General features: G+C 42.3%; 2 protein-coding genes across 2 annotated transcripts; one reads left to right on the top strand and one right to left on the bottom strand.

Moving 5' to 3' along the window:
- Positions 1–560: 560 nt before the first annotated feature.
- ttc22 (tetratricopeptide repeat domain 22) lies at positions 561–6,412 on the bottom strand. Its single transcript, XM_086225202.1, has 8 exons — positions 5,943–6,412; positions 4,675–4,975; positions 4,057–4,112; positions 3,869–3,984; positions 3,173–3,291; positions 2,842–3,003; positions 2,127–2,279; positions 561–2,050 (listed from the first exon to the last, which is right to left on the bottom strand). The coding sequence occupies exons 1-8, from the start codon at positions 6,203–6,205 to the stop codon at positions 1,514–1,516; spliced, it is 1,707 nt and encodes a 568-aa protein (XP_086081328.1). The 5' UTR covers positions 6,206–6,412; the 3' UTR covers positions 561–1,513.
- Positions 6,413–8,805: 2,393 nt separating this feature from the next.
- On the top strand, positions 8,806–26,412 carry lurap1 (leucine rich adaptor protein 1). Its single transcript, XM_086225206.1, has 2 exons — positions 8,806–9,467; positions 19,806–26,412. Exons 1-2 carry the CDS (start codon positions 9,246–9,248, stop codon positions 20,703–20,705), a joined length of 1,122 nt encoding a protein of 373 aa, XP_086081332.1. The 5' UTR covers positions 8,806–9,245; the 3' UTR covers positions 20,706–26,412.
- The last annotated feature ends 1,312 nt before the right edge of the window (positions 26,413–27,724 follow it).

The following is a 27,724-nucleotide window of genomic DNA, read 5'->3' as shown; positions in this document are numbered from 1 at the left end:
TCATTATTGTTTTGTCTGATTTTGTGAGTGAACCAACCCTAAACGCAGGCTCTTCATTTGATTCAGTTCATTTTAATGTATTTAAATTAATGTTTCATATTAATTGTGATGGCTTTTTTTTTTTCAATTTTACTGACTGACCTTCAGTTGACAGGGTTTATGTACCTGTAATTTCTGCAGGAAGTAACTATGATTTTTTTTTTTTAATGAAAAATTTCCTCAGATCAGAAAAAAAAATCCAAAGCAAAAACTTTTTTCTTTTTTTTTTAAATTTGTGAATTAGTGAGATTATCATGAGATAAGAGAGAGATTCAGAAAAACAAAACAGGCTTTTTTCTCAATGAATGTGCGCAACCTTTATGATGCTCCTAGCTGGCACTCTTTTTCATTTTGACTGGCTCGTAGTGGGCGGGGCTTACCAATTAAAAAGGGGCTCAGGTGTAACAATTGGATTGGCCAGCAGCAGGTGTGGGAGCTTGGAGCTGAACGACCGAATGAGAAAAACGACACACACAACTAACGTCGTTTTTGTCTTGAAGCTAAAAGCTGTCGACCTCCAGTGTTGCTTGTTTTTGGAACTGACGGCCAATCACACAAACCTAAACTGGAACCTATCAACAGACATGTACTGATTAATCAGTCATTACAAAATATAGTTCAGTTGTTATTCATATTTTACCAACCAAAGCCTCACACTGCAAAGGGCTTGGCATTGTTCTTCATTCATTCATTTTGTTTTTGTCTGTTTGTTTTGGTGGTGCAGGAATGTGTTTGGCAGCCCAAAGCGAGAACGGTTGCAAAGGTTGAGCTCAGGTGTCTCTAAAGCCCACATAAATATTCCAACGATCGAAACCCTTCAGAAACACTCTGCTCTGTCTTGATATATTTCACTTTTTACACTTTTATTTGTCAAACACAAGCTGCAGAAGACAATTCCAAGAAGTGTTAATGGTGAATCCAGTTCAAGAATCGTACTGAAATCAGTTTATTCTTGATTCAACTCTTCTACGGCATCTTAACCACTCAAAGGAACACACCAGCAATTCAGTGCTTCTCTCAGAACTGGAGACTACCTTAGTTTATTGGACAACTTAAAGATTTGTACAGCTTTGAACACATTTATTTGAAGGTAAAAGCAGCATAGCACTCCTGTCTCTGCAGTAACTGTCTTGGTTCAACCTTTCCGAAAGCTGTTCATCAAAAAAGGTCTATCAGTTATTGAAACATTAGTTTAGAAACATCCCCATGACTGCTGTTGTTTATTCCAGTTTGTGAAATGTTACAATGATACACATGAATGATATATATAACACTGCCAAGGCAACCTCACCCAAAACCAATGTAAAAGGTCTTTTTTTTTTGTTGCTATTTTATGCATCTGCCCAAAATTGATGGGGTTCTTCCTCTATTGCAGTACAGTCCTCCACGTAAGGTGAAAGTGACTGCATAGTTTTAATGTAACAAAGGCCATCAAAAAGAACGACTTCCTCGCTGGATAAGTTTGATTTTTGCATCATGTTAAGGAGAAAGACCTAGCCTTTAGTTTTTTGCTAGAACTTTGTTTCGGCGCCACTGTTTCCAGAAGCCTCCTGACTAGGTTGAGTCTGCCTGTCCCGATCAGAGCCCTTGACAACTCTGTGACCTCTGCTGTGTGTGTCCTGTAAAGGCACTTCAGCTCAGCCTGCACTGCGTCCTCGGAGTACCTCTCCTCCGCCTTTTGCACCCATTGTTCCAGCTGGGTGATGGCAGGGTCGGGGTCAGCTCCTCCCTGCATGAACACAACCAGCAGGGCATGTAGGAGACAGCGCAGGGCCATGGTGTCTGTACTCCCTGGTCTCTCCAGCTCCACGGCCGATTTGAAACAGTCTGCAGCATTTTGTTCTTCGCCCTTCAGTAGGAGGCAGCGTCCTCTGAGCAAGTGGATATCCGGCAAGCTGTTGCCCAGTTCAAACTGGAGGGCCTGAGACAGGCTTACCAGGGCGTTGTTTATTGCACCCTCATCCACCAAAAGGCTCTCCTCGATCGCATCCACTCCCATGTAGTAGAACACCTAAGGGAGAAGACACTGATCAACACCTTTTGTAAGGAAAAATCACTTTTGTTTTTCATAGCTTTAAAGCCTCTACCTGCGCCATTTCCAGGTGAGTCCTCCAACATGGACGCACAGCCAAGACCTTGTCCAGATTGTTTCTGGCCTCAGTGAGCTTCTGTCGGTCTGGGATTCCACCCTGCCCCAGTTTGGCCCTCTCCAGGTCCCTGGCGTAGAGCAATACATTGATCTAAAATGCAGAAAAACTTCATTTACGTCTCATTTCATCAAGTGAATGCATATCATCGCGACACGGTGGTGCAGTGGTTTGCACTGTCGCCTCACAGCAAGAAGGTTCTGGATTCCAGCCCTGGCTCGAGTACGGGGTCTTTCTGTGTGGAGTCTGATTATTTGATGTTGAGGTTAATTGATACTCTAAATTGACCGTAGGTGTGACTGTGAGTGTGAATGATTGTCTGTCTGTATGTGATTGCCCTGTGATGGACTGGTGACCTGTCTGGGGTGAACTCCGCCTCTCACCTGAAGGCTGCTGGAATAGGCTCCACCCCCCACCCCCCGTGACCCTTAACAGGATAAGCGGAAGAGGGTAGGGTAATGTTTTGCCCGGAGTATTCATTCTTTGACTCAAGTACTTGGTTTGTGTACTATGTTCACCACCGCATACTCACAAATACACAAGATATGATTGCACATCATGCAAATGATTCAGCCTTGAAGAGATTTCTCATGGTGGTCCTCTGAGGTTTGCTAGCTTGGTTCTGGTGTTGGCCTGAAGCGCTCAGCTGTGGTACCTTGGCACGGGTGCAGTAGGCCTGCCAGTTGAGCTCCGGGTCTGGCAGCACATTGAGAGCCATGTTGCATATCCCTGTAGCCATCTCATGTTTCCCCAGTAGAAAAAACATCTTGGCCAGAAGGTTGAGAATGAATGCATCATCACTTGCCAACTTAATGGCCTGAGGACACACACATGGTAGAACTCTGTTACGCTGTTGCATCTCAATTAGCAATTGCAAAATATGCTGCTTTATTGTTGCAGTGGGGCTGCTACTGCAAATCTTCTGGGTAAGCTAATCCTCTCATGCTTGCACTTAACTGGGTGATAAATGTGTTTCTTGAACTTACAGTTCCGTAGCAGGATAGAGGATCAGAGGCCGAGTAGCCACAGTCGTGTATAGACATCGGCACAGTGGTGAACTGGTCCTTCCTCTCCAACATGATGCCAATATAACACCAGGTGAGAGCTGAGGATCCACGTTAGAACTGTTAAAGCATCTGTTGCATCGTCCTTGAAAATGCTATGACGCGATGCGATATCAAACTGTTGGTTTCATCGCTTGAAAGTTTGATCACATCAGAGGTCCTAACTGGTTTCACTGTTTTTAGTCTCCGTAATGACTCAGTGCAGAGAATGCTCTTTCTGGATTCACAGATATACACGACTTCCCTCAAAATAGAACTAAATGTATGCAAAACAGGTGTTTTCATAAATGTAAAAAAAAAAAAAAGTTTACAAAAGTATTACAGTTGTTTTTTAATATTTAGAAATTTGCAGATATACCATCAAACACACATTTGGAAGTTTCTGTAGTCAAGATGTCAGACTGTTGAGCATGCGTGCACGTGAACCAGTTTTGCAAATAATTAAAGTAAAACTGGGTGATGGCAAACATTCTAACGGCAGCCATTTTACTTGACTTCGTTTTCCTTTGACACATTTTACTGCGAATTTACTTTCAGGACTGCACTGTTCTTCCTTGCAATGTAGTATTTATACGTAGTTGTGTTGCATCAACTCAGTATAGCAGATACCGTGTTTACCTTGTTGCTGTGTTTTCTCTGACTCCAGCGTCTCTCTGAGCAGCCTCAGTCCTTTATTATAGTGAGAGACTCTGGAGTATTCCGAGTCATCTTTAGTCTTCACTATGTCGTCCAGTCTGCAGGGAAGAAACCGTGAAGGTGAACCTGAAATTGTACTGTGGTTTTTTTCGGTCGTGTCAGTTTCATACCTTATATAAATGGTTGCCATTTTAAAGTACCAGCTTCTTTTTTCTTCTATTGGCACCTGAAAAACAGCAACACGTCTTTAAAGAGGATTTTATTGTACAAATATAAATTCTGTAATTTCTCCAGCAAAATTTTAATATCTAGAAAGTAGCACATTGTGTTTGAGGCTCTGAGCCAAATGTTTCTGTGAGTTAATTTGATTGCGAGGTTAATAAAACTATCATAGGCACTTCCTGTACCTTTATTGTAATATTTGATGATAAAATGAATCATTGTACAGCGATGAATTCAGAGCTATGTTGTGTATACTGTCTGTGGATGCTTGAAATACTTAATGATGGTCTGATACACACTCAAATATAGAGGTACAAGACAAGAGCAGTTCTGTGCTTTTGAAAATGTTTCCTGAAAAGTGCAATATTTGCTGTTTAAGAGGCCAGAAGTTGCATATTTTGACGATCTCTAAGGGTATAAGATGAGCTGAGGCATAAACCCAGCACCACTTTTTCCAGTTACATTCTCTATTTTTGAGTGAGTATTGATTATCTCATGCCCCCTCTTAGCTTTTCAACAGATTTTACAGCTTCATTCTGAGTTTTACGTGCATGCTTCCAACTCACCAGTTTACCGCCGTAGTAAAGAGCTTTGTTGAACAGTGTCAGGGCGGCTGTCAGTCTCTCTCTCAAGTCCTCTTCATTTTCCAGGTCCACATCATGGGGGTAAACGTAGGCCTGTTCAGCCAGGCAGCGAGCTGCCAGCTGCCTGCTCTCCTCCTGAGAAGCCTCTCCAGCATTTAAACCCATGAGGTGGGACACTTTCTCCACACATTCACCCGCATCCAGCTCCCTCCCCAGCTTGTCGTACACGTAGCCCAGGTTGGCCCAGGCGTTGAGGTTCCCAGGATCTTCTTTACAAATGCTCCTGAAAGGCCAGGATGTATAAAAGGTTTTATGAATGCAGCCCCTGACATGACCACCCTGACTGCCCCTGCAAATCTGTGTCACTACTCTTAAAGAGTATCTTATTGCTTTGGGTCTTTTTTCAAATCCAACAGCTTCAGTTCAGCTTCAGTGTAGGGGTGTAGATTCATTAGCTTGATTGTTGATTTCAATCTGTTTTCTGGTAGCTGAGATTGGAATCTCAACAGTGCAGTCATTTTGTGCCCCCTGCATATAAAAGTCTTGCACCGCCTCTGAATGTGAGCATGCTTTTGTACCCTCTGGCTCACGTTAATAACGCTCCTACATTGACGCTGACATTAGCATCTCTTCTGAAGCACTGCTGTGTAAAGGTCCAGCCTAGCTTCCAGCCTAGCTTCCAGCATAACTCTGCTTGACTGGTGTCCTAATAAAATATATCTGCTTACCTCAGCAATCAGGTGCATGGGTAAGAAGGAGAGACAGTTAAAAAAAAAAGATTGTTACTGCCGGTTCGAGGTAAAAATACAGTACTACTTACCTGAGCCGCGTAAATTTACTCAAGTAGATCTAGTTATATTTGTAGTTAGGAATTTATGTTAAAACACAGCTTATAAGCATAGACAATATGATGCATTTTGAAATGTTTTTTTTTTAAATGCATGTTGGGGCACTTTAACGTACTTTAGTCTTGTGAAGTTTTTCCCAATGAAGAAATATTGCCTGTTTGAACTTGTCACAGAGTTTTGTAGAGCAATGGATGGAGACCAGTAGAAGTCTGCATTTTATGACCTAAATTGATTATTTTTGCACAAATGTACACTCAGTAAAGATTCTTTTCATTATTTTACCATTTAGAAGTGTCTGAAAACTTCCTCCACTCCAGTGTACTAGAGACCTGACTTGCTAAGTGAATATTCAGCCTTTGAAAAAAAAAAAAAAGAAGAAAAAAGACAGCAATCTGTCAGCACCTGAATATTTCCTCAGCTTTGTCCAGCTGATCGAGGTGAAAAGCCAGCAGACCCAGAAGATTGCGGACAGCATACTGCAAATATCCAGCTTCAGCCTCGAGTTCACCCCGCAGGCTCTCCTGTTTTAGGTAAGTGTCTCTGTGTCTCAGTTTCACAGGTCCAACTGGATCACAGTTCAGGTTGAGGTCCAGGTGGAAGTGACCAGGGATGTAGTCCAGGTCCTCCATAAGAGACTCAATGTCCTGTGTGCTGTCAGACTCCATGGCTTCCTGTTTGTCTTCCTTGTCACGTTATATTTCAAAATGAAACAAAACAGGAATGATTTAAGAAAAAGCCTGATTTGACATCTTTGGAGTGCAGAGTGAAAACCTTCTCTTCAGCCAACAATCAGTCTACCTAGACAACTCACCACCCACTTGTCATCCTGGTGCAGACGGGTTGAACAGGTTAGGGAGTGACTGGGGAGTGGAATACAGTGTAAGTGCTGGATGAAGAACTGTTATTGTAGCCATCAAGGCCCTCGTGATCTGTGTTTCTATCCATAACAGTCTCAGTGTATCAGATACACAGAATCTGTCTTCACTTTTCCAGCTGAGAGAGTTTAAAACTCCTCCGACTTGACTTGGCTTTATTCTCCGCCTTTGTATAAATGTCAAATGTAGTAAAATGTCTTCCATTGCATTCCAACACATTAATTGCATCCTAGGTTTTGTAATTCATCATGTTTTTGAAGCTTTGTTTGGGAGTTTTTGTGTGAATTGGTTCACCTGTGTTAGTGGCAGTCAAGAGAGGAATGTGAACCGTCCGGCTCAGAAGGACTGATGAACCACTGAAGACTACTGGACACTGGAGTTACACACTCGTAGCTCCACCTGCTCACGTCCCCGTCTGTCCATCAGTCTCTTCCCTCTCTCTGTCTTTATCTCTGTCCCACTCTTTCCTTCTGCATATCTGTTTTCCTCCATTATCTGTCTTTGTCTCTGCCCCGCTCTCCTGCTCTCTTTCCCCCCAATCGATCAAAGCAGAAGGCCGTCCCCACTGATCCTGGGTCTGCTCGACATTCCTGCCTTTTAAAAGGAAGTTTTCGTCGCCGCTGTTGCAGGATGTGCTTGCTGATGGAGAATTGTTGGGTGTAGATTCATTGAAGGAGTGTGGTACCGGACCTGCTCTACTTGAAAAGAGTCATGAGAGAACTGTTGTTGTGATTTGGCGAATACAAATAAAATTGACTAGACTTGACTTGAAGGAAACTCAGCTCTTATAAAATATTATGCTCTATTCAGGCAACTATATTTTAAATCACATTTTGATCAAAGCAACAAACGGTAGCTTTGTGATGTGCTGTTGACACAACGAGTAAATATGTGGAGGAGGTATGCAGATCTTCCGCCGAGAGCTTGCACGAAAAAAAAGTCAACTGGGAATTCTTGTTATACCACAAGCCACGAACTATCTGAGGGAAACGCACACGTTGCTCACACATGCTTGTGTTTCGAAGTGCTTTTGCACTCACACTCTCACTCTTCCACCAGAGGGTAAACTTGTATTATAATCTCACTGGGCTGTGGAGGCAAGACCTGACAGAGGGATTTCAAGCCCAAGGCAGTTCAAAGAGACTTCAGTCCAGTTCTTAATTCTTGGCTGCAGTATTAAAGGTGGGTGGGAGTAAAGCAGATACAAAAAAAAAAAAAAAAGCAGAAAGCTTAAATAAAGTTGAAATGTAAATGATATATTTTATAAAATAAAGGATATCCATCTTTTCTCAATCCTGAATACAGATTAAGCACAAATTCTGCTCAGTTTTCAAAATATAATGCGTGCATGAAAAGTCAGAGCAGAGTCCAAAACATGACTCTTGGGTGTATCACCGGTTGTTTTCCCGCCATGAATGCGTGTTCAGGCAGAGCCCAGCAGCAACGTCCACCACACCATCTGTCTCATTGTCTCTCCTGAACGTTTAACACGTTAGTTTTCTCAGCTGCTCAAAAAATGAACATGTTCCTGTGGTTGGTGGAGTCAGTAATCCGCACTTAGATTTGAGCTTAGAGCACAAATACTGTAACACCTGTGGTTTGGCAGTTCTTCAGTGGTGCCTCGGGTCGAACCAGCCAGCTTGTGTGTGCTCGTTCACAGCAGTGCCACACCAGCAGGGGTACTGATAAAGGAGGCGCGGGTTATACCTGACGATATACCGAAAGTTGTTAAACGAACAGTTTTGGACAGTTTTGCGGTTCTTATTTGTTGGTTGAGATGGACGCTTTGGCGTTATGCTAAATATACACTTTAGAGAGTACTCGAAAAGCAAAATCCTGTTTGTGTGCCGTATCGTTGTGATATCAGTAAGATTGTACCACTGTTGGGGAGACCTCAGGTTAGAACCTCTACACAAGATGGCTGCATCAGCGACGTATATAGTTATGATGATAATAGATAGACCTGTGATTCATATCACAATGTTCTGTCACTTTTTATATTTACTTGTCTGTGTAAAAATATGTTCCATTTGGTTATTTTAAAGGCCCTATATTGGCAGGTATTGGGCAATTAGTAGCTAAAATGCTGATACAGGCATTAATAATTGCAAGGAATTAGGAACTTCCTCTTCTGTATAAAACATGAAATGAGGGAACACTTTTCTAAATTGTGGATTTCTATTCGGTTTTTAACCAATTTACAATTCAGGCTTCCTCAGGCTTCCGTCTGACAGTATTTGTTTCAGGAAGTTTATTGGTAGGACAACAATAGCACAGTAATACCGTGGGCTTGCAAGTTTAATTTTGAAGGTTCCCACCGGAAGCAGCGTGATGTCACCCCGTTTGCTTTACAGTCTGGGGTCTCCGCTCTCCCTGCGGCTGCTGTCATCATGCAGGTGGAATCTGCGCAATGTAGCTCATCGTAGGACTTTCATCCAGACGCGCGCGCGCACACACACACACACACACACGCACGCACAAACACAAATCCTTAGCGGCTCACACACACATACACACACACACACACCCCTGCACTCACATGCACACTAGACTCTGGAGAGCAACCCATGACCACTCCGGAACATTTAATTTGGAAGGCTCTTTTCACTCTGATGAGCATCAGCTCAGTCAGAGCGTTTGGACACCAGATGATTGCCATATTCTGCTGGGATAAGCGCTCGTCGCTGTGTTGATGCTGTCAACTTGTTTTTCTCTCAGCTGTGGTCGCGTATGATGCCAAACCATCCTAAAGGAAGCGACTCTCGCAGCTCGTCAGGCAACAATTTCCAAGAAAGCAAACGGACTCAATCTTAAATCTCGGTTCCTTCTCATGGCCACGATGGATGAAGGCACCGTCAGCGAGACCGTCCCGGATCTGAAAGACATAGAGGTGAAAATCGGCCGGAAGACCCCCGAGGGTTTGCTCAGGTGGATGCGGGAAGAGGCGTCTTCTCTCCGGGGAGACGTGCAGCTGGTTACAGCGCACGACACCGGCAAGGAGACGGGCAAGAAGAGCTTGGATGAGAAGATCAGGAAATTGAAGATGGAGATGGTAAGAGCACGACTGTCGGTGTGAGTGCTGGACGCGTGGCAGACGGATGCGGCTTTGACGGGAGGAGACACCAATTTCTCAGATGGAAAAGTGCAGAATTAGAGGCTGCTGGTCCTGATGTGATCAACAGATCAGTAGGTAACATGACATGTAGCCCCCCACCCCATGGCATGTTATCAATAATAATAATAAAAAAACAACACAATAACACCAAAATTAATTAAAAGAAATTAGATTAATTTCCCAAGTTTTTTTCATTGTCGACTGAAATTGCACTAAATGCAAGTAAATGACCAATAAGCCTGAAAGTCATTCATTTCTGTACCGTCAAATTCTTATGGATTTAAAAACTCATAGCAAAGTGCAAGGTCAGAATCAGTGAATGTCACCTGGCAGCGGAGACTGAAGTCATGTCCTGTTCTCCAAAGGCCCAATCACTATTTTCTGTGAAAATCCCTTGGCTTGTCAACTCTGCAACTCCCTGTTCGATGGCATTTTTCTAAAGGTTTATCATGCAACTCAATGCTTCTCTACGACAGTCGACTGTTCGCACCTTGTTTGAAATATATGAAAACAAATACGGCAGTATTCCCCTCTTCTTCTTGGGATTAGAATACTTGTGGATTCCCATTCGCGAGGTGCAAATACAGACGAATTATTCTGCGGCTAAACTCATGTAATGCTGCCGGATGAAGTGATGAGGGCAACGTCCTGCATGGCTTCGGCTGTGACAAGGAAAGAAGAAGAATCGGAGAAAACTGTAGAGGTCATGAGGACCTAGCTGTGGTTTGACAAGTTGTAATTGTTCTGAAGTACCAGCTAGTTTTGGATGAGTTGCATGCTTTCCAGAGTTGGAGACAAAGTTTGAGATTATTCCTGGTAATGATGATGATGATGATGGTGATTATGATGGCGGCAGCAGTGTTAAAATCTGATATACCAGAATGGGTTTCCATGTTAGGTTTTGTCTAAAAAAAAGAAAAAAACTCAAGCGTGCACGAAAGGTGTCAGTTTCCATCAACCTTTACTAAAGCGATATCTAGTAGAGAAACGTGCAGTAGAGCAAGCCTGTACAGTAGTTCAGTGACCATCCAAAAAACACTCAGTTGACATTTTTTTTTGTCCAGCCAGTAGGGGGATCAGTGAGCTCCACAAACCAATGCAAACCGCACATGCACCCTTTACACTTTCTGTTATTCTCCATGTTATTACCAATTGATAATTGATCCACACTTTTTATTTGTGATTAACTTGAGATTGATTGACTCGAGCGATTTGTTATTCCCACCATCTTCACGACTGATGTGTGTAATTCCAGCCATCTGGAGGGATGAATGTGAAGGCTCTTCATAGGCACCCAGTCAGTAATAGAGCTGCTCCTCGCCCTGCTAACAGCTGCAGATGGCTGCGGTTGCTAGGGAATGAGTCGACACTGAGGGCTTGTGGTCTTCTGATGAATTCATTCTCCTTCTACCCTCTGTTCTCTAATACCAGCATTATACTGCAGTTTTTCTATTCTTATTAGGCTTTTTGGGAATATTACATAATGATCGGATGGATTGAGGACACATGGTAACATCATTACTTGTTTGGGTCATTCAAGGCTCTTACAGCACAAATATATATATATATATATATATATATATATATATATATTTTATTTTATTTTTTTATTTTTTTTCTCCTGTTGAACAGTTGGGGATTTGTTCAGTTAAACACGTTGTTTTCTGGGTTCTCATTTACATCGTCTCCATCTCCCCCAAACAGTGGAGGTCCGGGGCAATTATGCACCACCACTTCCCTTGTGTGATATTGTTCCATATATCATCATTCCTGCGGCACATGCTCGCAGTCTGTGGTTGTGACAAAGGGCGCGTGCACCGCCTCAACCAGGAGCTGCCAGACAAACAAGCTGCCTTCTGAGAGAGTTGCAGAACACTGGTTACGTTCAGACATTCAAAACACATTATCAGTTTGTTAGAATGCAGAAACGTTTTTCATTCCAGGATTTGAGCACCACACCACGCTGGAAGTCCAACCAGCAGTGGAAACAGTGGTCTCTGCTCTGAGGTCACATGATCAGCACTCTGTTTAGGGTTTTTTTGTTGTTGTTGTTGTTGGTCTATAAATACAGTCAGACCTTGTTAACACTTGCATGTTTTCAGCCGAGGCATCCATATTTAGGTACCTATGTTTTCCTTTGTCATTTAGATTAGATACATGCCGCATTCATGTTTTTTTCCCCTCCAGTTTCATTATGAGAGGAATCATGTATAAATTAGGGTGAATTGAGACCAAATGATGCAGGTTCTTTCATTCATTTCAATGGGGACGGTGCGTTAGTTGGGGGGACTGGGGAACCACATGGGCTTGTGGGGTCTCTGGTGCATGGAGTTCTTAACCAAGTTGTGATTGCTGGTTAGGGTGAGTAGCAGTTCATAACATACATCACACGCCTAGTGACCATACTCACTGTACTGCCTGATTTAGCCTGAAACCAACCTAACTTCCTGGCTGTAACACATGATGGGAAATCTGTGCCATAGAGCGCCTCCTAAATATCATTGATTCCATTAGAAAATCAGTTGGAACGATTTGGGAAATTATAATTTTTGTGTCATTTTTAAGCAAAAATGCCATAATTCGCTTTCCAGCTACTGAAATTTAAATCTTTGCAAGATTTTTTTCAGTGTCTGTGACTGTAACAGAATATTTTTAAGTTTTAAACTATTGGCTTGACAACTGTAGAGCAGGATCAACTAGAACAATTTATGATGACCTTGTCCTTGACCTGTGACCACCAAAACCTTTCAGTTCATCTCTGACTCCCAGAGGACATTTGAGTCAATTTGAAGCAACTCCGTCATGGTGTTCCAGAGAAATGTAATAGTAATGCCCCCAAACAACTACTGTCACTGGCATTGAGGCAAAAGAAATCTGTCAAAAAATGTGACTGTTGGTGATCGACCAAAGTACCTTGTTTGGATTCACTACACATCCAGAGATTGTAGAAATCCTCCCAAGAGCAAATAATCAGGCTGAGTTGTTCACAACTTTAACCATTAATCAGGTTTGTTGCAATGGCGGGAGGACAAAGAGAGAGGGATAAAGAGCCGCTTCCTAAATGGAGGGGAGTGAAACTTCCAGCACTGATCTGTATGTGTGTGTGTGTGCGTGCGCGCGTGTCTTTCACTCATCTGTGGGAGTGCTGTTAGCATAATGAGAGTGCAGAGGAAGGCTTCTGATCATTGCACTTTCATCAGCAGCCTGCTTAGTAAGAATCACATTAAGGCATGTGCAGTCAGGTTTGCTGTCAGAGTAATGCTGAACAGATAAGCTCACATGTATACACTCACACACACACTTAATCTACAACTATACCTGGATGTGTCTTCTCACTTTTTGTGATGCTTATCCCTCCCTGTTATTAAAATAAACTCCGTAGACACCCACAAACACCCACAGAATGTTCAGACTAGCCTAGCATCTGCTTCTTTTTATCACCCTGCCTTTATATTCTGTTACTCTCCTGTATTTGTAACCACATAGAATGATGATGGCAGCGTCTGTCTTCTTTAAAATCACGGATGTGTGTGTGTGTGTGTGTGTGTGTGTGTGTGTGTGTGTGTGTGTGTGTGTGTGTGGGCCGTTATGTCACTGTGTCACCACCAGTAATGAAATGTTGATCTGCTTCTTGTTAACAGTGAGGGGAAAAACAGGATGTTTTGCATCTATTTTTCAAATTTTTTGCAGTTAACGTTAGTCTGGGACAAACACGCTGCCTCCAAGTTATATGCCAAGAGAAAAGCTTCATTTCAGACCCAGTCCAACCGAGGAGTGTTGCATCTTTAGATGCTGTGCGTCAAAGTTCTCAACAGATAAAAGCCTGAAGTAAGCATTTCTGTCATAGCTAGAAATCGGCTTTAGTTGTTTGTTGTAGTTGCTGTACTTCATCTGTTGTGTTTCAGTGAGTGTGTACAGAACAATGCACCAAAACGGTGAAGGTATAACGCCAAATGCATCCGTCTTTGCATTTCTAGCCTAAAATAGGACACTAATAGTGACAGTAGATGTTAGTCCCATTCTCATAAACATAGGAATGCCTTGAGGGGATTAAACAAATCTCAGCTATGGCACTACTTGGATGTCTGCTCAAGGTGAATAGATTTTGGTGGTCAGAGGTCATAGGTCAGCGATCACCCATGACATGATGTCTCAGGGAAGCCTTGTGGGAATTTTCTTCAAATTTGGTGCAAATATCTACTAGGACTCAAGGTTGAACTGAGAAAAATTTGGTGGTCAAAGGTCAAGCTCACCGTCATTTTACATCCGTCGCATTCTCGTGGTCACATTACTTCATGATACACGGAGAAAATTTCATGACATCTGGCATAAGCATCATGAATCTATTTTGTGGAATGTGCGTATGATATTGAATTGTTTGGTCATGCTTGGCTTTAAAAAAAAATCAGGTCTTGAAAACATGAGTTCATTAATAAATAAGGTAATATTATTCACTGCGGCCTATCGGGGTGAACTTAAACACATTTTAGTAGTGCTGCAGCATTTGTACAAAAAGTCCTTTTTGATTATTGTGTATAATATTGCAATGTAAAAAGATAAAGGGTATGATGAGCACTTGCTTGGTCATCAACAAAAACATATAGAAATTTGTATTCTCGAAAAGTTGAATTCTCACCTGATATTTCAGTTGCATAAAGTAAACAAAATCAATGCAGCAGTGTTTTGGAATAGCAGTGTCTCAGTAAACTACATTTAAAGGGGGAAAAAAAGTTCCCAAATAGCGCTGTTTGTGTATCATATGGGCAGGACCGCTGGAAATGGTAATCGTTCTTTTTTGATTAATACGGTAGATTTATTGCGCAGTAAATAGAGTGTCTGAAAATTGCAAAGTGAAGTGTCTTTCTGTCTGAAATGTAAAGATAACGTAGATTAATTTTGGTTCGTCTTGCCTCTTTTTTCCTGCACTCACAGGTCCAAGTAATGGAATGAAAGTTGTTTAAAGAGATAGCTGACACAGAGAGTGGACTTAATTTATAGAGAGGCTTTTGTTGTTATCTTCTTGGCTGTCTGTCGTCTGGTTGCACTCTGCTCAGACAAAGAATGTATGATTTATTCAGAATATACACACTCACTTTCCTGACTATTGTGTCTCTCTGTGATGGGAGATGCAGTGTTGAACTGCAGGCAGATAAATGTGGTTATTAATTATCGCACTGGTGCTGTTCACCTCTGCAGGGACAGTTTGAAAGCTTCTGTCTTGCGTACGCCTGCAGCCGTCTAATGGAAGATATGGAGGATATGCTCTCCTCCCCTGATCTAAACACTAAACAGATTTACTGGATACAGAAACACTCCTTAAAACCATGAACCACTGCCAGCTACACACACACACACACACACACACACACACACACACACACACACACACACACACACACACACACACACACACACACACACACATACTAAACATACTTAGCTGCTTTGCTATTTTACCCATGATCAGCGCCTGTATTTTAGAGACTCACAAGGTCAATGCAGCATAATTATATTATTTCTTGGGGCATATCCCTCCTTCTCTCTCCATTTCTCTTTGTCTTTTTCTTTATGCTTTTCCTATCACTCGCTATCTCTGTCTTCCGCCTCTGGACAGACAAATGTCAATACAAAGGCAGATTCCAGAGCAGCGTAGGGCTGCAGGGAACCCAAATCGAGTCTATTTAGGCTCAGTCGTCTCTCTTTGGCTCCTGTCTGTTTCCTCTGGGCAGTCAATCAGATATAGTTTCATCTTATAGAGTAGTGGATTCCTCCATAGCACCAGTGGAAAACAATATGGTAACATGAACAATATAATATAATCTTTTCTTCTTAGGTTCCTGTAACATATGGAAAGAGACTTTGACGATCTATCTTCTTTTGGCAAAAAAAAATTGCAGGATTTAAACGCATTCCAGTGAATTGTATTTAAACTGTGCATGGATGGAGATGTGTCTCGTGTTACAATGCAAGCATCAGGATCAGTTCGTGCATCAACACCATCATTTCCATAGCCAGTATGTCCCTGAAGTCAGTCCAGATGTGAATCAGTATGGCCACTCAAATCTGATATTCCCAATCCAACATCCCATCTTGAGCAGAAATCACCAACATTGCAAATTTTGAAAAACTTTCAAAATAAGAAATTCTGTTTTCATCTTTTGGTTAAACCAGGACATAAAATGAGCAGAAATATTCCACTAGCTGGTTCAGAAATGGAGAAAAATGGTTAAAATGGTTATGTTTATATATGGAAATTATACAATTTTAAGACAGAACAATGCTGTAATTTGTGACATCCTGAAGCACAAGAGACTGTGTGACTGTGCTTTATGCAGCATTGAGTGGTGAACACCGACAGATGGAACAGTTGGAGGTTTTTCGGAGGGACAGGGCCGACCTTCTGTTGTCTGATTGGGACTGCAGTGCTGCTGTATGTCTGCCTGAGTTAGCTTTGGAAGGTGAAACGACAGGCAGTGACACCAGGGGACATGAGAGGGAAACCATGCAGATAGAGATTGGGGTTTGTTCAGCTGGTGTGTTCAGCTCCTGTGTGTGTTTCTGCTGCCTCTGCTGGCTGTGATTCAGCACTCTGGTTGGTTGTTGTGTGACATTGGGAAGCTGTTTTTGCCACATGGGAGGTTCTACGTCACGGATCAGAGTCTGGCTGTGCATACATTATCACAATGTATCTGTGTTTCACTTGTCGGTGCATGACATACTGCATCCGTAGACCAAACAGCACCTCAGGGGTATAAAGACATAATTTATTGTATATTAATCTATCATAATATCTAAAATCATTCATATGCCTGTCCTGAAAAGTCAGTTCTTCCATAATACTGTGTGTTTGGAGTTTACTCTTATATTTTGAATAAAAATACCTGAAAAGGCTGCAATGTTTACTCTGAACACATCGACCAATCACATGTCCATGTCTGCACTTCCCCTTTCCCCGCAGAGCTTTATAGCCTCTCTCAGCTCATTTATTTGACTTTCCAGCCACAACTTTACTGTTTCGGTTCACTGTCCCTGCAGCAAATGGCAGAAAGAAGCTAAGCTGGTGAATAACGTGGAGCATTTAGCAGCTAAAGAGCCAAGAGCTGTTGGAGGACCAAACAGAGAACACCTCCTCCTCTTTCAGCTTTTGAAACATTCCACTCTGTGGTGCGATAAGCTCTTTGTTGCTTTGTAGCATTTATGTGGCACTCTTTTGATGTTCGGTGGTTGAGGTGTCGCTTAGCAGGATATTTATATGATGATGCACTTGAGGACAATGGGAGATTTTAGGAGGAGAGAAACAGAAAAGGAGGCTGCTGGGAAATGGGCTCAATCTACAGGAGAAACCTGGCAGGTTGTTTCAGCCTTGAATGTGTTTTCTGCAGCTATGATGCCAGTCTGTGCTCCTCGTGGTGTCGTGGAAGTAACATCTCCATCTGGAGAAAACCCAGGAGAGAAACTGGTTCTAAACTCGAATCCAAAAACCCCTAGTGCCATTCAAGCCACAGCATCTTTTGCCATCAAGTCCCAATTTTGACAGCAAAAGCATGTCCAAGGAAAATCTGAGAGACATGTCCAACTAAATATCTCTTACAGTAAAATTTCCAAAAATGTCCTAAGTGGCATGAAGCAGTTGTAGTAATTTCCAGTGTGTTTGCACTTTCTTCACCTCGATTAGTTCCTTCTGCTGATAGAAGTAGGTCAGACAAAATCAGGGAATGACACACACCTTCAGTTCAATTCGCACATGCAGAATGGATCCCTGCATTCATCTTCCTCTCGTCCCGTTTGTATCCTCAGAGTTGACGGTTTTGCTTTCAGCTTTAACATTGTGAGCCTCCCAATTAATCAGACATTCATTAGAGGCTTAAAAAAAATGCAGCTGACAGTCCTGGCAACGTTGGTGGTGAGGCGTTAGCTGGGGATGCTCAGGAGTCCAGCTGAGGATGAGCAACGGCAGGAAGAGGTCAGACAGATATGCGAAGGCCAAGTTGCAGAGGGCTTTGAAGGTTAGCAGAAGGTTTTTTGCACTTAATCTGATACTGAACAGGCAGCCGGTGCACTGGGACCAGAATGGGGGTGATGTGGTCGGAAGATATGGTGCGGTTAATGATCTGGGCAGTTGTGTACTGACTGATTTGTAGCCTGTCAAGGAGTTTGGTGGCCAGAGAGAACAGCAGTTGGAACATTTAACTAAATACTTGTCAGCAAATCCTCGCGTTTCTTATTAGTTTAATTCAACTCATTTATTTTAGATGGCAATAAATAGCTGATGAATATTGTTTGCAGTGTGCACACATGCCTGCAGATATGAAAGGGAGGAAAATGAGCTTTCCAGAATCCTATATGGATCAGCCAGGAGGCGCTTGGCTTCGTGCCTGAGTAGGAAAACTGAAATCTGTTTGGCTGTGTACCGATGGCACCAAAATGAGGAAAGATGATTAATGGTGTTCCAGTCCTGGACGTCCATCCCCCACTCTCATCCTGACCGCTGTCACATAAAAACCTTTCGGCCCCAGTCTGACCTTTTCATTTGAAAGGTCCTCGACATAATGAGTATGTTTGACTTCCAAATATAATTAAATAAACCAGTCAGTCTGAAAATAATGGGAATGGGGGAATGTCAGCAGCATTACACACAAAAATGTTGGCAATGAGAGGCATGCAGACATTTGTCATCCCTCCCAAATTGTGAAATAGTAAAAGAACAATAATCACATTTTAGATGATGAAAGAAACGAATCTGACATTCGGTTTGCTCTTTCCTTTGTTTTTTGAACTATTTTTTATGTGTTATTTTACATTTCTGTCCTTTAAACTGCATGATGACCACTGAGAGCACACTGTGCAGCTAATGATGCGTGGATATTTTTGGAAGGGTTTTTTTTTTTCCTTTCAAGTCAAACAATGTGGAATTGTGTGACCTACTGCAGTTTTCAAATCACAGGAAGGCCAATATTTGTTCAAGGCTAATTTTGGATATAATACCATATTGTAGTTCTGCAGCAATGCTCTGCCCAAACGTCACATTATACGGACTTAAGAAAGAAGATCTTTTTTTAATACGGATCTCCACAAAATATTGACTTTAATATTTTTTCCAATAAAAAAATGTTTTGCTAAATTTTACAATCTGCAGTACAACAATTCATTTCTCGATTGCTATATCAGTCAAGATATTTGCAAATAGATGTTTTGTTTTGTTTTTTTTCCCAAAATTGAGCAGTCCTCCCTGTAAATCCCTGGCAGGAGAACTTCTGTGTAGGTGAAATGCAGCCTCTTCACTAAAGAGGAACAAATGTGAGCACAGCAAAGGACTGAAAGGGTCTTTGCTCTCAGACCAGCCCAGCTCAGCAGCGGAGTGAGTACGGGGTAGTGGAGCGTTAAGCTTCGTTAGCATTGTGCCACCTCAGCGCTGACTGGCATGGAGAAACTTTTATTGCCACTCTTGTTAGGCACTCGGTCTCTGCCAGCTTTAAACCTCAAACCAGAACTCCACCCCTCGTGTCTGCGCTCCAGGATACCAGGAGGTTTACAACCACACACTTGCACAGACATACAGCTGCGGTTGCTGATCCTCTGCTCTGTGTCTGACACTCCTCCCTGCGTGGATTCATTGTGTGTTTCATATATAGTACTTGTGGCTGGATATGTCTTCTTCATTTATCCGTCCTTCATCACACGTTCGCTCTGGCTGCCAGTGTGATTTTAGATCTGAACAACATTGACTTTACTCCCCTGTAAACAAGCTCTCTTGTAAAGGCTCCAATGTTCTGTCTCATCATCTGTTCCAGGTTTGTTTCTGGATATGTGCACTGTCACACAGTCTCATCATGACTCAAAAAGTTTAACCAAACATATTTTAGGATTAAGACTTGGGTGAAATTAAGATTATACTTAGGTTAATGTTTGGGTTTGGGTAAGGATTGTGGTGGGAATGGTTTGTGTAAACCGCCAGGACGTAAATTCTCAGAGGTTATATAAATGAAGTACAGCAAAATTATGTAGCATATTTTTTGATTAAACGGGTTGGGATAAATGTGCGATAAGGATAAGCCTCTTTTATTCCTCCGTTCATTCTGTGGTGTACAGTGTGTGGTGGATTATGGGCTAGTGAGGCCAGGCTGGAAGTCTGAAGCAAACACAGTTTTTGTATGGTTCTCACATTGTCAAAATGTTTTCTGTCCAAATGCAAACTAGCAAAAGATGTTAACACGATGGAATTCATGTGAGAAAGGCCTCTGGTTATTTCATCCCTATTTTCTTATGTGTCCGCAGGCCCACTTGCGCTCAGTGGACGTGAAGATCCTGCAGCAGTTGTTGGCCGTCCATGAGGGCATCGAGGCAGTGAAATGGTTGCTAGAGGAACGCAGCACACTGACAAGCCACTGCAGCAGCCTGACCAGCAGCCAGTACAGCCTGGGCGAGGGACCTGACACCTCTTGGAGAGGCTCCTGGAGCAGTCTGCATGACCCCAATGACAAGCTGGACAACATCTCCATCGGTAGTTACCTGGACACCCTGGCAGATGATATGGATGAGTACTGCCCCTCCAGCTCTGAGTCGGTCATCTGCTCTTCCACACCGCTGGTCTCAGAGGCTACTGCTGGGGGCCACACTGGGGGAGGCTCTGCGGCCACGGTCACTGCAGCAGCAGCTGGAGTGAGGTCTGGGGGTAGTGCCGGGGCTGGAAGTGGAGTAGGCATTCGAGCTGGGGCAAATGATAATGGAACTGGAGCTGGGAATGGAACAGAAGTGAAAAATGGACTGGGGGCTATGGTTACCACTGATGTCAATGGAACTGGGATTGCTGGGACTGGAAGTGGGAAACCAGCAGTTCCTGGCAGCACTCAGGAAGCAAAGTCTGACAGCAAGCAAGATGCTGTAGTCTGGAACAAGGCTGCAGAGGTAAATAAGGGAAACCTCATTTCGAAAAACAATAACCAGACACAATCCATTAAGGCTAATGGAATCCCGGAGAAGCCCACCACACAAACAGGCAGCCCCACACGCACCTGCCTCAGTGACAAACTGGGAATGAGCCAGAGCCCCAAACTCAAACCTTACAAAAACGGGAAGATTGACTTGGATACTTGCAAAATGAATGGCAAGATGCATTTGGAGTACGATGCACACTGGCGATGGGTGCAGTCACAAGAAGATGTGACGTTTTTGTAAGAAGGTAAAAGCAAATGGGGGACTGCAGCCACTGTTGACCGCCCGCCCGGCCGCTATCATCAAAGACCAGATCGCTGAAAATACAATGAACCGCTGTTGTGAGATGCACGTAGTGAGGCTTTCCTTGATGAAAGACCCTTGCTTTTGTTTCGCTGTTCCCTCCTGTGGCTGCGCTAACTTCCTATCAAACATTGATGTCAGTATTAGGGCCAATGCACATTACAGCATTGTGATCATATACAGCCAAACAGGGCCGACTCACACAGCTTAGGAAAATCAGTTTGAAAATCCTGGACCGTAGTTTTTTTCTCAGGTTCTTTCTCAGTGTTCCCCGATTCTTTTATTTCCCGATTTTAGAAAGAAAAAAAAAAAGCACAGAGGGATGACCTGCCAGAGAGCTGAAACGTGATGTCAGATTATGATTTGACCTTCCACCGTTGATCGAAGAAAAATAATTCCGACAAGCTATAATATCTTTAGTTATAAGTCTACCGTAAGTTTCAGCACAAACAACGATTTTTCAGCTCCTTAAGATTACTGCACTGGGATCACGATGATTACATCCAACTTTACTGGTGAGACTGCTAGTCGTCACAACTCCACTAACATCCCAGACAGAGCTTATTGTTACACAGTAAAGGTAGTAAAAGTTCCCCCCATAACACTCACATTTGACCCTTGTTTTAGGATGATCCCTGATCGTTACATCCAGTGTTGTCTACTTATTAATGTATTAACAAAATAACAAAACTAACTACTATTAAACACCTGAGTATTAAGATGAAATCTGTGAGCATGTTTGTCCCAAACTTGTAGCTACCTGAACAAAAAAAAAACAACAACAAAAAAAGGAAATATAGAAAACAGAGCTCTGAGATTAGTAAACCTCATTGAAAAATAATGTGTTTGTGTGTTTGTGGCGCTGCAGTAATCCTCAGTGCTTAATCAACCGATGTGTGCGTTCACTGAATCCCACTACAGCTACTCTGTGCAAATCTTGAATGTGGCTCAACATTTCTCTCCGTAAGAGTTACAGTAACTTATGTTCATTTCTTTATAAGCTGATGTTGTGCCTGAATGGTGAAAACCTTAACTACATATGCCTGTACTTTCCCTCTTCAGGTGAATGCACTGTTGTTGTCATAATCTCTGGTTATATTTTAGCGTCCTCCTGGCCTCTGCTTGCGTGTATAAAAGGCAAGACCAACGGTCTGTACGCTGTGTTGGGTGTTACATTTTAGCTGGGTGGATATTGCATGCCCTGTGTGCAAAGCTTTATCGGTTGAATCATGAGGAATGTGTGAAAGACCCAGAACAATCAGAGAAGGAAAGCAATATTTCGTAAAGCCTTTTTTTAGTGACTTACATAAGCAGCCTCCTCTCAGCAAACAAAATCGAACTATTTTGTCTTCTTCAGGACTTTCCAAGACAGGGAGAGCGTGTGTGTATGTGTGTGTGTGTGTGTGTGATATTTGAATAAATGCCGGCCTGACAGGTTTGGTTTAGAATAGATGAGTCCCAAAGGTTTTCATGTGCTTTCATATCATTCATCACGGCCTTTCTATGCCTTCCTCTGTCCTGTAGTTAGTTATGTTAAAGCGATACTTCACCCCAACAGTGTATTTTGTGGTCCAAGTATTCACAGATACTTGTCTTGAACTCACAAAGATGTTTTTCCCTCAAGCGTGCAGAGAGAGCCAGCCACATGTACTGTATGTATCTAGAAGCTTACAACAGCAAAACTGCCCAGTTACGAAATCCTTAAGTGCATCGTCGAGTGCAATTGTCGTCTTCTCTTTCTGGTCAAACTGTATGCTTAGTACTCTTTAATTTAAGTAAAAAACAAACTGTAACTTTTTCAGTTTAGTTCACTGTAGAGCAGCATTGGACCAGCTGACACGTTCAGTTGAGCCAACAGGAAGTGTTGTAGTTTGTTTAGCTATTAGCTACCAGCTAACTATACATGGCTTGTTCCTTCTGCATTCTGGGGAAGTGATGCTAGAAAAATATTTTTGTGAGTTCAGGAAACTGATTTGATATAAAGACAAAGGCAAAGTACACTTTTGGGAGGAAATATTGCTTTGAAAACACACAAGACGACAATGAATAAACATCAGGACAAGAGGTTTCCTTCCCCAAACCAAATCAAGCACAAGCAGCATCTTAGTGTGCAGTTTGCCCCGAAAGACAATCGCATCTTGCAATGGTGATGTAGTCAAATAAAAAGGAAAATTCTCCCAATACCAACATACACAATGAAACACTTAGTAGGTTGAATGAAACAGTAAAACTCTCTGAATGTAATTGTCATCGAGGAAACATCACAACAGTGAAGTATTAGTTTCATATGTTAAGAGATGGTTCAAAGCAGCACCATCCTGGATCGTATTTGATTCTTTTTGTTTTTTTTAATCAATTCTTTGGAACTTCAATACAAAAAAAAAGCTCCAGCAGCAGAACAACAAATTCTTCTCCTTCATCTTGGATTGTTGGGGATGTCCCTTCCTGCTCTGTATTTGCTATTTCACTCTCTTCCTCCTTGTCTGCCCAAATTATGTTACCATGTGAGGCAGCTGGATTTGTGAAATCATGCGAGAACCAGGTCATGGATTTGCCCTGAACATAGTTCCCCGGTTCCAACAGTCGTGTCATATGGAAACATTTCTCTGGCCACATGGTATACGTCTTTATATCACTCAGTCCTTCTGATTCATGTGGAAGTATTTGAAGAACGGCTTGGCTCACCTTCACTTCTACCTTACATGACCCTTTTTAACTGACATGGGAACTCTGAATATCTGGGTGCTGCTTCAGAAGTGATATCAGTCAGCAGTTCTTTAACATATGATAGCATAAACATCCAAACCCTTGGAAATCCTTCCATTTAGATGAGTCCTGTAATTTCAGGAGCAATCTTCTCTTTGACGTCCCTTTTATCAGCCCCCATTTGTCATTCATCTCGGGACATTCCGGGGTAAATGTTATCATCAGGGGGCAGTCGTGACAGCTCCTGCGGCTCGTCCAGTCATGCTGTAATAACAGCGGAACTGGGACGATAGAACAGATCAGAAGTCTTTGGACAGCAGAGCTAACCGCTAAAAAGTTGGAACAACGGCTTTAGGAAAGAGTGCTGAATATTGTGGGTATGGAAGAAACCAAGTAATGACACAAGCACTCATGCTGCCGGGAGCTTAATCATTGTTTAACTTAACTCACAAAGGATTTAGCTTTAAAAGTCTGAGCCGTAATGATAGCCGGTTAGTCATGAAAAAGGAGAGCAAAGCCAAGGTTTCCTTTTTCCAGTACAGATAAAAGACGTGTGATTAAATGTGATCAAACATTAAGTGATACTTATACCTAAAAACTTATTTTTAAAACTTGCTTTAAGACGTATAAATATGAAATGTTATAAAAAAGTTAAATTGTGATGTACCGCAGCAGCAGCTGGGCAGAAATGTCAGCAAAGTTAATTCAGAAATAATAATAACAACAATAATAATGATAAAAGAAGAGTGATTCCACATGTTTTCATTTGCAAACAGATACATTTCAGTTGTAGAATTTTTGGAAAAAAGTCAATAATTTTACACTGGAAAAAAATACATTTCTTTACTTCTTTGAACCAGCCATTGCTAGGACCTAGCGCAACTGCTTGCATGAAAAATCATTGTTCTACTAGTAATTAAGAAACTATGAAGGAACTTTATAGGCAGCTACAGTAAAGAAGACTCAGCATCTCTATTTATTTGAGCCACTGAAGTGTTTCCCCTTCCAACCCCTGCCTCTCTTTTCATCCGTCTTTCCACCACCACACTGCTTTGATGGAAATTTTCAGTCTGTGCCAACACACATTATGCACACACAATGCCCTCGCGTTGGAGACGGTGCCATAAAGGCAGCACCACGGTAACAGCGGCTGTAGGCTCGTCCTGGAGACAGGCGGGGAAAAGTGTGCTAATATTGGATAAGCGTTTTAAAATGTGGCCCCTATTCCTTCATCTTCAGATCTCTTTGAATACAACAAGAAGATCCATCTTTGGATAATCCAGACTCGGTATAGACATGAAGTCACTGAAAACCTTCCCTTTTTCACATATGTGCTGGCTGTAACGCAGTATCGCATTGCCAAAGAAGCTGTCTGCTCCACTAGTTTGTGGTTTTCTTTCCAAATTAGCTGAGCCATATGGAAAAAAAAACTTTCAGTGCAGGGAACAAACCTGTAAAACACATTACATCAAGCTATAGTGTGTCCCTGTGGAGATACTGTAGTCCAGGATGCTGTAATGTGTTTTCACTGGGCACATGCAGTTGAAAATTGGAATATGAACATTGTTGTAAACCATTCCTTGGCAGAGATGTGATGGGTGCTGCCAGTGTAGGTACCAGGATGAATCACTGCTGTCTCCTGTTTGTTTTGAAAGAGGGATAATAGCAGCTTTGTGCATGACCGAAGATGAAAAGTGGTCCAAACTGGAACAACGGTGATAAACATTTTTGCCCAACTTTGAAAAAAAAAAAAAAAACCTCCCCTTGCATGGTGAGCTTGATTTTTAGAAGGTGTGAAAGTAAACGCAACCCTGCCAGCTTTGCTCCCCAAAATCCTTTTGTTCTGTATCCTTTAATAATGCCAGGGATTTATCAGATACCAGAGTGTGTCTGCTTTGGCTTTCAGGTGCTAGCAGGAGCCTCGGCTATTCTGGGCACAAGACGTGGTTACAGAGAGTGGATACCCACACTGTTGCCATGACAATGAGAAGAGAAGTTTCCAGCTGTAGTAGCTACATACAACAATGTAGTGCCAGTAGTGGTATAGCAGTTCCTTTTGAATGATGCAGTTTACCGTGTCTGTAGTCAGTCAGAGTCCGAATAGCAGCAGTGATGGGTGGAATGTGAGCATGCTTCATCAACATCAAACTAAACAGATGAAACTGATTTCTATAAACCTGGCTAGTTTGTTCTTTCTCTCCTTTAGCAACCTGAATCTCTGCAAAGAGGCTTTTGCCTGCTGTTGGTTTCAGTTTGGGCCTTCTTTTTTTTTTTTTTGAGCAGCTAAGAGACTGATTATGTTTCCCAGGAGGCAGAATAGACGGCTAAACCGCGAGCGGCGAAGCTCCCAGCGTGCATCTAAAAGGAAGCTTCCTTTCCCGGTGGCCTGCTGTTTTCTTCCTTCCTCTCAAACACACTTACAAGCACAATTTATCCCAAGACTGACGGGGGTCTCTTGATACCTGACCGCCCCTCAGAGAGAGCCATGAAGACCAGTGTTTCTCTTTCCTTCAGTCTTATTTAGCCCTGTGTGTGTGTGAGTGTGCAAGTGTGCGTATGTGTGTGTGTGTGTGTGTGTGTGTTTTGTTCCTAAACCACTCAAAGTGAATGGAAGCAAATTAGAATAAACTCCATCGAGCCCTGAACGGGGTTCAAATCTCAACTCAGGCGACGCAAAGCTTAGCAGAGTGAAGTATAAAAGCCATTGAGATGGACTGCAGCAGCTCACAGGATCATGCTGATCAATTTCCTGCTTGGTCCATTAGAGTGGAACATTTTAAGAACACGGTACGATTCGTTTTCATGATTTTGTTATGCAATGTGTCCAGAGAAAAATATTATTTTTCTTTGTGTGGAAATGTTCAACAAATAACTGATTATGTAATTCATGTGGAAAATGATAACTTGCAAAGTATGTAAATTATACAAGCTTATCCAATGATTAAAGATATTTTAAATGTTGTGTCTTTGATCCCATTCTGTTATTGGATCAATAAACGCCGTGACCCCGGGGGCCAGTTTAAGGAAGCTCGGTCCCTCTGTCACTTACGCTCTCAGGCAAAACCCCTCCACCTTCTTTGGATCAGAAGACATTTTCTCTCCTGGCCTCTTAATGTAAATTGCGCTGAGTGCTCTTCCTAATCAATACTTGACCTGATCCCTCTAACAAAGGCTTATCAATGCACATCCATTTGCAGTCACAGCAATCAATGGCCATTTACCAACAATGTCAAAGAAGACACCGTAGCGCGCCGCTGATGGGAACGGAGGGAGCGTCCCAACTCAAGGAATGTGTGCAGGTAAAGAAAAAAAATACAAATGTTTTATCCATGTGCTCGTTTGTGTTTTTGGATCTTTTCACTTAAGTTTTTTTTTTTTTTTTTTTGCACTCCTGCATTTTGGCAGGGAAACGTTTGAATCATCATCAGCCAGATTTTCTGACGACGGCTGAAAAAAAAAAAAATTCACAAAATTGTAAAAGACAATCGGGTGGGGTTTTTTTTTTAGGTGAAAAAAAGACAGAAAATATTAAGACATTATTAGACAAATAAGTGTCACAGTTATTTCTGTGTCATCCTTCATGAGCAGAATCAAATACACTCTCTGGTACTAGTTCATAGGGTGAGCAAGTCGAGAGGGTTTAGAACCATGACAGTCTGCCAGTTGTCTGCTTAGCACCAGTTCTAAAAGAAGCAATGTGCCACATTGAAATTAAAATTGTATCTGTATTTTTGAATAACGGAGCAAAATACCGTCATCCGGCATCAGTTTAAATGACATCTCTTGTCATTCACAATGTCTTTTTGCCTTATTCATCAAAGATTATAAAGTGTCTCTCAAAACTGCATTTGATGTGTGTAATTGCAGATTTAGATCCAGTAACACCCCCCCACCCCCAGCTCAGCGGTTGCTGGTTTATCTACCGGACTTGATCATCTGTTTGTGGTTTAACAGCAACCTCTTTGTCTGCTGGTCAGGTATACTCAAGCTGGGCTACGACAGGAGGGCGGGGGATTATGAAGGAGGGCAGGATGCTGTAGAAGCGGTGCAACATAAGCCGGATAAGTTTAACAGACAGAGGTGTCATTGGTGCTGTGTTTGGGTGAGAAGGTGGTGTTAGCGGGAGGTGGGTGTCGGAACGGGTGAAAACAAAGACGCCCAGCTGTCAAGGTTCAGATGGGGATTAGTGAGGCGCGTTCTCTCGATATATGTTTTGTTTACTTACAACAGCATTGTAAACTGATTTTAATGGC

This window comes from Aulostomus chinensis, chromosome 14, assembly GCF_037954235.1.
Source record: "Aulostomus chinensis isolate RoL2024-O1b breed Wild chromosome 14, RoL_Achi_v1.0, whole genome shotgun sequence".
In the NCBI taxonomy this organism is placed as follows: domain Eukaryota; kingdom Metazoa; phylum Chordata; class Actinopteri; order Syngnathiformes; family Aulostomidae; genus Aulostomus; species Aulostomus chinensis.
This window is presented reverse-complemented; position numbering and strand designations above follow the sequence as displayed.

What these genes read in the sequence shown, in the direction of transcription:
- lurap1 (XM_086225206.1), top strand. Translation starts at nt 9,246, where the DNA reads ATGGCCACGATGGATGAAGGCACCGTCAGCGAGACCGTCCCGGATCTG. An exon ending in GGAAATTGAAGATGGAGATG is followed by an intron (nt 9,468 to 19,805) that starts GTAAGAGCACGA and finishes ATGTGTCCGCAG; the next exon opens with GCCCACTTGCGCTCAGTGGA.
- ttc22 (XM_086225202.1), bottom strand. Translation starts at nt 6,205, where the DNA reads ATGGAGTCTGACAGCACACAGGACATTGAGTCTCTTATGGAGGACCTG. An exon ending in TTTACTACGGCGGTAAACTG is followed by an intron (nt 4,113 to 4,674) that starts GTGAGTTGGAAG and finishes GCTGTTTTTCAG; the next exon opens with GTGCCAATAGAAGAAAAAAG. An exon ending in CCTACTGCACCCGTGCCAAG is followed by an intron (nt 2,280 to 2,841) that starts GTACCACAGCTG and finishes TCTGCATTTTAG; the next exon opens with ATCAATGTATTGCTCTACGC.